The sequence below is a fragment of the Alligator sinensis genome, unplaced genomic scaffold, assembly GCF_000455745.1.
Source record: "Alligator sinensis unplaced genomic scaffold, ASM45574v1 scaffold741_1, whole genome shotgun sequence".
NCBI lineage: Eukaryota > Metazoa > Chordata > Crocodylia > Alligatoridae > Alligator > Alligator sinensis.
In genome coordinates, this window is record NW_005842212.1 from 65,809 (window position 1) to 74,613 (window position 8,805).

At 49.1% G+C, this 8,805-nt stretch overlaps 2 protein-coding genes across 3 annotated transcripts in view; one reads left to right on the forward strand and one right to left on the reverse strand.

Moving 5' to 3' along the window:
* Positions 1–3,223, forward strand: part of MRNIP (MRN complex interacting protein) — a 3,581-nt gene extending 358 nt beyond the window's left edge. Inside the window, exons 3-7 of the mRNA XM_025207882.1 lie at positions 1–42; positions 624–693; positions 979–1,121; positions 1,379–1,487; positions 1,997–3,223. The exon at positions 1–42 is cut by the window's left edge and continues 57 nt beyond it. Of these exons, the coding sequence (XP_025063667.1) occupies positions 1–42; positions 624–693; positions 979–1,121; positions 1,379–1,487; positions 1,997–2,671 (1,039 nt within the window). The 3' untranslated portion in view covers positions 2,672–3,223. The remainder of the gene's footprint in view (positions 43–623; positions 694–978; positions 1,122–1,378; positions 1,488–1,996) is intronic.
* A 1,229-nt stretch (positions 3,224–4,452) lies between these two features.
* On the reverse strand, positions 4,453–8,786 carry SQSTM1 (sequestosome 1). 2 transcript variants are annotated; one of them, XM_006026826.3, is made up of 7 exons: positions 8,631–8,786; positions 7,371–7,588; positions 7,059–7,215; positions 6,689–6,778; positions 5,896–6,140; positions 5,499–5,586; positions 4,453–4,774 (listed from the first exon to the last, which is right to left on the reverse strand). In XM_006026826.3, the coding sequence occupies exons 1-7, from the start codon at positions 8,710–8,712 to the stop codon at positions 4,617–4,619; spliced, it is 1,038 nt and encodes a 345-aa protein (XP_006026888.1). In that variant the 5' UTR covers positions 8,713–8,786; the 3' UTR covers positions 4,453–4,616. The 2 variants fall into 2 exon arrangements, with proteins under 2 accessions (XP_006026888.1, XP_025063665.1); XM_025207880.1 differs by lacking the exon at positions 6,689–6,778 and having other exon boundaries at positions 5,373–5,586.
* Between the last annotated feature and the right edge of the window lie 19 nt (positions 8,787–8,805).

Consider the following 8,805-nt stretch of genomic DNA (forward strand, 5'->3'; position numbering starts at 1 on the left):
GCTGCGGGGGGAGGCGGAGCAGGCGGCGCGAGCCGCCGCGCGGTGAGGGGGGACCTTCTCGGGCCCTCCAGGGGCATTATTTTTTTGTGGGGGGGGGCTCCAAACTGGATCTCCAAACCCCAATCTCTGCCTGTTTGCTTCCCTGCCCTGGCCGTGTCCGCGGGCAGCGCTGCCGTTGTGTCAGAGCTCGGTTGTGGAAGTCCATCGTCTACCGAGAGCGCCTGAAATGGATGAAGGGCGTCAGCGTTAGATGCTGTCGTGCGGCGAGGACGCTTTCTGAGCTCGCATTGCTGTTGCTGTTCTCCCTGCGCTACCGGGACGGCTTGTTTCGTCCTAGCCGATGGAGAGGGTTTAACCATGATCAGTTAAAAGTGACCACATCTGTATCCACGTCTCAATCACGCTTCCTGCTCCGGTTGCGAGAGAGGAAGGGACCCCTCCTGAACCATTTGAAGATGCGCCTTGTCCATTTCTACTGTTGGCATCTGCTTTCTTGTGGGCTTGTGTTCATGCGCGCTGCTCCTCCTGCGGTCCGTCGCTCGTGCCTACCGTTAGGGGAGTCGAGAAACGTTTGAGAGACGCACGAGCGCCCGGGAAAACCCAGATTAAACCTTTCCTTTTAGGTGCGTAGAAGAATCAGTCGATGACAAAAAATACACAACGGTTGAGCCTGAAGGCAGTTTGGGCTGGCAGGTAAGAGACGATGCAACAACGGTATTTGAATCTAATGGAGAAAGCTACCACCGAGCATGAGTAAGGAGGCTCCAGCGTGTTGGAGGAAAGGGGGGCAGTACGTGGGTACCTGCTGCTCCACGTTGATGATGATAACTTAATAGAGGTCGCTTTAGGGCCTCGAGGTACCGAGCGCTCTCAATTCCTGCCGAAGGCGGTGCAAGTTTAGGCTCTGAGCATTTCTGGGGGGACTCAACACAGGAAAGCCTTACTGCTGCTGCCCTGACTCATTCTGCCATGCCTCAGGAGCAGGAGGTGGAGGTCAGGCCCTTTGTCAGCCGCTGGAATAAATATCTGGATAAGGGCGGTGAAGATGTGGAGGAAGAGGAGGAGTTGCATCCAAACAGACCTCGGCTCTGTTCCCACCAGGACTGTGTGCAAGAACAAAGGTGCCGAAATAATTTCTTCCTTAATCCTTACTTTGTTCTGATCGATGGGGTTCTGTATGGGCAGCCTTGGCACTAGGAAGCGTTTCTGGTGGGGTCGCTGAACCCAGTGGAGGCTGCAGTAACCGATCCGTACCAGCCTGGGTGAGAACCCACCTACTAGTAGATCTGCTCTTCTAAAAATATCTGCTAGTTTATTTAGGTTGAGCTTCCTACCTGCATTAATCCAACCCCTCTGTGAACTGCTCCCTCCCTGCCAGGAAACGCAGTAGCAGCTTCCACAGCAGCGATGCCCAGGAGCAGGAGCACTGCGAGGAAGATAGAGCTTGTGGGCTTACCTACCAGGCCAAGGAAGTCAAAGCCTTTGAGGTATCCAGTTGCAGCAAATGTTTCCTTACCTGTAAATGATTTTATTTTTGGCTTGCTTGATCAGACAACTCAAATATCAAGTGTTATGCCTTCTTATATGCATAATTAAGATTGTATGCAGCTTAACTTGGTCTCTGTTCTGTATTTAATAGTGCAACTGTGTGAAACAGCATTTAAGTCTGATCAGCCTCTTTAGCAAAAGGTTTTGTCCCTGGAAATCATAAGGGCAGGGGCAGAGAAAAAAAGAAAATGTATTATTTTTATTATCCCTGCTTCCTGGGATAGCAGACCTAGCCATTGCAGTTGTGCTTCCTGGCTGCTGCCCTCATTCATGTGTAGGAATAACGACTGTGCCAGCCTCACTTCTGCCTTGAGTGGAGCGACATAGATTAGCAGTGAGACGGATTACAACTTTGCACGCCTGTTTGTTGTCAGTTTTGTGTGCAGCAGCATCACTTAGTTTGGCTGTGCAAGCTGATGCCGTAGCCCACCTGAATTTCTGTTTACAGAGCAGGAAAACTTCAGTAGCGGTGACTGAACAAGATCATGAAGATGTCCTGTGTGATGGTATTGTGGTTTCTGCTCCCAGTCGGCCTTTGGTATCTGAGGAGGCAAGTTCCAGGGTCAGGTCATGTCATATCACTGCTTCTAAGTGGAAAACATTTCTCTCATCTACTGGTGACTACATTGAAGATAAAGATAAAGCAACCCTTACAGCCCAGAAGTTAGAGCCACTCAAAGCCACTGCAGCAGACTTCCCCACCTCTGGTGGATATGCACAATGGGAAGAAGAGTCTCTGTCTCCAGATGCGGGTGCCCAAATCAAAAACTGTTTCACCAATAATAAATGCGCTGCTCAGCAACGTGCTTCAAAGCCGCACAGCACCACAGCAACCAAGCAGCATGTGCAAACTGCTTTTAACATCAGCAGTGACGCAGCTGGAGATATGACCTGTGGAAAATGTGAAGATCACCTGATGGGGGCAGGATCTGCTGTTGCAGAGAGAAACAAAGAAAGGCTTTGCATGGTAGACGGTACTCTGATGCCAGCCAGCAGACTGTCCAAGGCCTGTGTGACACCTTCTGGAGGGTCTTTTGTGAGCTGTAATGTGGTGTCTAACCCTCTTACCACTCCACATCATGGCCTCTTTTGCACAGGTGATGACTTTGATGACGATCTTTGAGAAGTTCTGGGCTCCACCCTTAACCTTCTTGCCTCACCACCCTGATTGACTGGGGGGTTTGCTAGCCACTATTTTTGTTTAAGGTGTATTAAAATAGTCTGAAAGAGCAGAGCCCTAGAGTGTTATATTAATGTCTTGAGAAATAGTCACTCGTGCTTCACTGTAACAGTGTGAGGAAGGGATGTCTTCATGCAGTTTATTTTCTACTGGAAGTCGGAGGGCTAAAAGTTAAGCTGTTCCCTTGATCTGGGCCGAGTTGTTGTTTATATTTGTTGCTATCTCTACAAATCTCAGTATTTTTAAGTGTTTTCTTTCTGAAGGTGAGTGGGCTGAGTTTGCCAGGGAGGGGCTCTGGTCTGGTGACCCTAGATATGTATTAAGATGCAGTTTTGGAGACTAGAGTCCCATCCCCCACCCCCCAAGCTTGTGTTACTTGCTGGTGCATAACTTATTAAAGGAATTATTGTTGTACTCCTCTTTTCACAAGCAAGATATTCTCTGGTAATTCCTTGTACTCTCTGAAAAGATGCCTCAGGAAGGAATTAAAGCGTATACTTCTCACTGGCTTATGTTACCACTACTTTTATAGCAAGAAGAGCCTGATGATGCTATGCAAAGGGCAAGGCCTGTGGCTTCTCCATGAGAGCCCATAGGTTTACTGAACCAGTGGCTGGCAAAATTCAGCTGGTGATGGGACTCCTATTTCCCAGCAGCGGCAATGCCTTGTGGCTGCTGCCATAGGATGCAACCCTGCTGCTTAGGCATCCCAACCCTTCTGCCCTGTACCCACTGCCAGAGCAGGGCTAGGAGAACCCCAGGATCTTGGGATGGTGACATGGGGTAAGGCTGGGGCAGAGTCACAATCCACTGCCTCTATGCCCCTATGATGAGCATGGGTCCTATGGGCAAGGAGTGGATTGCAGCTGACCCCACCCTGTGATCCTGGGGTCTCCATGAAGATGTGCTGGGAGCTGTGGAGGCTGCCAGGAAATGGAGTCTGGCAATGGGCCAGACCCACCATTTTGCCCACTCCTGCACTAAAACATAAGTGTTACAGAAGATTAGTTACTTCATTATTCCAGCAGTGCTGGAAAAGATGCATCTTAAAGGTAAGATGCCCATGTATAACAGTTCTTTCATTACTAAAGTCCTAGATAATATGGGGTTAAGGCTAGACATGACTCCTTCCACCAGACACTTCCTATACAGCTTTCCCCTGCTTTAAGCAGGTTTTATATGTGCAAATTCACTCTTATGTGATGACCCTTTCTATACCAAAAAAATCATTATGTGCAAGGTAAATTCACTCTTATGCAGTTGGTGTGGTGGAAGTCTAATCAGCTGCTTTGTGCTGTGTATTGTGGGAGTGGCACACACCAAAATATTGTCTCCTGTGTGAATCACTGCTCCTTGCGATAGTGCCCTGTGCTTGTGTGCTGTTGGCGAGTACCAAAATTGTCTTGCAACCAAGTGGTAGGAATCAGCCTGGGGTTCAGTACAGTCAAGGTCTTGGAATGTATCCCTATTTGTTATATTGTAAAGTGGGTTCCCTTTATGCAAGGTTAAGGGAAGCACCATTTTCCAGGAATGCACGTACAGCATAAAGAAGAGGAAGCCTGTATCTCATACCTAAAGCCCCTTCCCATCATGATAGAAACTCTACATAAGGACTTAAGTTTGACATGTTTCTTGTGTGTTAGCAGTAATGCATTACTAATTCTGCACGTTTGAGTAGCAAGATTGTAAAATACCAGATAGACACAAGTATTAGGACAGTGTGGTAAATTAAAGGCAGGAAGTGATATTTATTTGTTCTACTGAGCACTTACAGAAAGACCAAGTACAGACACAAGACCCTTGATAGAGGGAGAACAACGGTTGAGCTGTCATACAAGTTCAGCTTCTGGTAGACTACAGGTAAGTACTTTAGATTACACAGCAAGTGTTAAGAGTGCGGTGGTTGCTTGGAATACTGGATGGCATCCAACGCCGCCCCGATGTCGCAGTTCTTTGCCTGCAGGAGACGACTGAGCCATCCCCCCTCGTCTGAGAAGCCCATGGACAGCATTTGGGACAGAGATTCTATCAGGCGAGGATCTGCTTCTGTTAATCAAATAGAGTGCAAAGGGGGTTATGACTGCAGTTTAAAAGTCAGCAGAGGGAGGGATCCCTCAGAACTTGTGCAGTAAAGTCATTAAAATCAGCCATCTAGCAAGTTAAATGGAAGGGATATCAAAGACATGTTCTCTCTACCCTTCTCCTGCTCCTATGCTTCCTACAATGGGAGCTTTGGAAATGAAGCCATCACATTACTATCAACTGAAAGCAGGTATTGAAACAGCCTCATTAGTCTAAAGTGCTCCCTTCCATTACAGATAAGTTACTACATTTTTTCAAAACAGAAGAGGTAAATAGTTCCTTTTTAGTTAGAGTAGCTGGCAGCTTTGGTAATCTCCCTCCTGCTGTTAGCTCCCATTACCCCAGTGGCTGAGCAGGTGTTAGCTGTTCTCAGGTGACCCAGATTTCCACCACCCCTTCAAGCACCCCATCTGCAACTAATGCTCTCTCCTGCAGTTTTGTGTTGCATGGGTTGACCATTGGCCAGGGAAGTTCAAGACCAGAGGTTTTCATACAAGCAACCCAAGTGAATTTCAAGGGGGTATGACAGTAGGCAACTAACTCCCACTCCTGACCTGCTTACCTGGTGGGAGATGTGGGTACAGTGCAGCCTCTCTCAATCCAGTAGGCCCTGGTGTAGGGGGAGCCTGAGATGGGTCCAGCGAGCTGGGACCATCTGTCTCTGGCATTTGTAGAGATTGCAGCTCACCTGTTGAGGGATCTACTTCCTTTGAAGATAAGTGGGTCCAGTCCTCATCAACTGCTGAGTTGCTACTGGAATCGCTCTGTTCTAATGACTGTAAAGAAAGAGGGAATTAGCCCGTGTTGCAGAGTTCTTCATGGCAGAAGAGACTCTGCTGTTATCCAAGGCTTCTGCAGAAAGGTTTATCACTTTCCTTTACTTGAAGTCTGTAGGACTGAATGTTAAAAAGCCAGCAGCTACTCAGACTACTGAGTTTTGTGCCTTGAAGCATTCCAAGCAGGAGAGTCTGAATAATGGCCTGCTACTAAAAGTATCCATTGTAATGCCACTTAGTTTGCAGTGGCAAGAGTTGGCTAGACATCTCTCACACCTACAGGATTGAACCCACCTTCAGTTCTTATACCTGAGACTGGAAGCTGCTGTCTTCCATCTGTGCCTGAGGAGAGTCAATCACCATCTCCTGCATCTGCTCTGCAATAGCACTGTTTTCTGGGGCAGGTTCTGTGCTGCTCCCTTCCTGTTTGGTCTGGCTGTTCTGAGTAGTGGCACTGCCCGCAGAGTCAGCATCACTCTTCTTGGAGCTAGGGCAGGTGGGAGTCACTTTGCTTCTTTGTCCTCCGTGTTCCACATCAATATCTACCTCAATGCCTAAGAAACCAGACAGAGGGAAAAGCAATTAGTAAGTTAGCATACAAGCTACAGACGTGGAAGTCCCCTGAAAGATAGCACATTCATCGGAATCTAGTTATTCTGAACTCAAACAGTAAGTTATCATTTTGTTTGACATTTCTCATCTGCAGGGGATTTAAAAATTGAGAAAAGAACACATAAAAGCACACTGAAAAAGCTAAGTGAAGCACATGCCAGCCATTCCTGTGCCAAGAAAAAGCTGCTCTCCATTCTCATTTAAAAAGGATGAGCAAGCAGCTGTTACATGCACTAACACACAGGAGTTAGATGCAGCCTTAAGTCACCTAGTTAACTCAAGATTCTTCCCAGTTAAATGCTATCATTTTACCACTGTGTAGTATACTTCTGCAAGAAAGGACACCCTTGGGTCCTTATGGGGAGACTGGAGCCAGAAATGGCTCGGATGTCTTCTAGAGCAGAGGTATGCCACTGTTCCTCTTGGTACAAGATAGGAGCAAGCCCTAACACTGGATTTGAGAAGTACGAGTTAGAAAAAAGTCACTTACCCAGGGGACTCAGAAAGGCTGCAACACTCTCCCCGACATTTTTTAGGAAGGTGACATTGGGGTCCTGAGGCTGGCTGTTAGTAGAGGGTTCTAAAAAAAATAACTTCTGTTAATGCAAGACAGCAGGTAGGTGCCAAACACACACTTTCCTCAAGGGAATTAAAGAGGGGTCCTGGCAGGCTTAGACAACCCATTCCACCCACCCACCCAAGGGGGAAGTGCAATTCAAGCAGGTTTGCATTTGAAACGGAGACCTGGTGCTTCCTCCCTGCTCCCATCCAACACAGACTCCAGCCCACTCCACAGCAGAACAACTTATCAAACCTTTACTAGTCTGAGCACTTCATTCAGCAGAGCATTCCCTTCTTACCTTGCTCAGGGGCTGGATTTTCCGGTGCCGTACTGGCTTGTTCCTGCCCAGAGTTCTGGCACGGAGCTGAAGGAGCTGGATACCCCCAGCTATGCATCCAGGCAAAGGGAGGAGCACCGTGCCTCAGCTTGCGTAGCCAGCGACCTCGTGGGAACCACTGAAAGAAGTTGCAGTGTCATTTGACCCCATACTTGGATTACATCCTGGACACAAGTCCCATGACAGCATGCAACTACATGCAGTAGCTGGAACTGCAAACTCCTCTGGGCACCCCCTGCACCAGTCCCTCTCCACGGCAGAAACACTGCTCACCTCAAGTGGACTCTGGAACATGACCATGTTGTGCTCCTTATGGAGGCCTTTTCCCGCACAAGTGCTGCACAGGTCGTAGTCTGGACAGACAGTGCACTTGAACCTAGCACCCACCACCGGTCCCTCGCAGCCATCGCAGATGACGTTGGGATGCACCACGTTTGGGGGCTGCTCCTGGCTGCACTGTGGGCGATGTTCACGCCTGCACTCCTTTTTCTCTAGAGAGTGAGAGTTTCTACGTTACAAGGAAGCTGCCAGGTTATTTTAAGCCTTCAGGAAACAAGACTCAGACAAAGCTTTCTACATTTGGAGTTCATTAGTACACGGACCACACGAGCTGAATGTGTCCACGATGCCAGCTTATGGGTCATTTGCATTACGCACACCCTCAACAATGCTAGGGTATCTGGGGACCAGCCAGCAGCAAGCACAGAGCTGGGGAAGAAATGCAACGCTGAAGAGGGCAACGTGAAACAAGGCCAGAGAGACTTTACGTCAAGAAAGCGTACATCCTCCTTGTGGAGACACTTTTTTGGACAGGATTGTGTCACTGGACATGGTCCACGCTGCACCGAGGAAGAATCTGCCCTTGCCCCGCTAGCTAGTATAGATGCTATTTGTATTGCTAGTTTCTAGCACTGCTAAACAGTCTAATTTTAGCAGGTTACGTGCCCCCAAGGTTTCTCTCTCTGAAATAGGTGAACACCAGAGTTATATTCTTATCCCGAGAAACATGAAATAATTATTATTATTATTATTATTATTATTATTAAGCATAATTTGAAGACAGTGCTCAACTGGGAGGAGGTTCTCCATTTACTTTCGCAGAAAGTAAAACGAGGTTGTGTTTCATTTCTTTTTTTCAGTTTTCTGGACTTGTGAAGCCCCGAAAACTTTTTGGGCCCCCTGTTTCCAAATGACACTGCTTTCCCCTGGCAAGGTATTTGTTCCCTCCCGAAAGAGGCAAGTCTCGCTCCCCTTTGAGGCTCCCGCGCGTCTCAAATCGCGCGGATCTACCGTCCAGCCCCACCGAGCCGTCCTCATTCCCCAAGCCGTGCCCGTAGGCTGCAGCCTCCACAGCCACGGCACCTGCCAAGCGTCTGGATCCGCCGCCGTCGCCCGGCAGTTGTTTGCGGGAAGAGGAGGCACGTCGGCAGCCCCGCGCGGACGGAGTCGGGCCACACGACCAGCGAGGTCCGGCGCGCCCACGACGCGCCGCAGGTTTCCAGCCTTCTCTCTCTGGGGGGGGGGAGAAGTTACCTTTAATGTAGACACGGAAGACGCCGTCCTTCACGTAGGGCCAGGCCAGCTCCAGCTCCTCGTCGCTGGAGAAGGCGATCATGTCCCCGTCCTCATCTGCGAGAGAGAAACCCAATGAGCGACCCCCGCGGGCGGCCAGGCCCCTCCGCCCGGGCCCCCGGCCCCGCCCGCCCCG

What these genes read in the sequence shown, in the direction of transcription:
- SQSTM1 (XM_025207880.1), bottom strand. Translation starts at nt 8,712, where the DNA reads ATGATCGCCTTCTCCAGCGACGAGGAGCTGGAGCTGGCCTGGCCCTAC. An exon ending in AAATCCAGCCCCTGAGCAAG is followed by an intron (nt 6,141 to 7,058) that starts GTAAGAAGGGAA and finishes CTGGTTTCTTAG; the next exon opens with GCATTGAGGTAGATATTGAT. An exon ending in ACAGCAGCTTCCAGTCTCAG is followed by an intron (nt 5,587 to 5,895) that starts GTATAAGAACTG and finishes CTTTCTTTACAG; the next exon opens with TCATTAGAACAGAGCGATTC.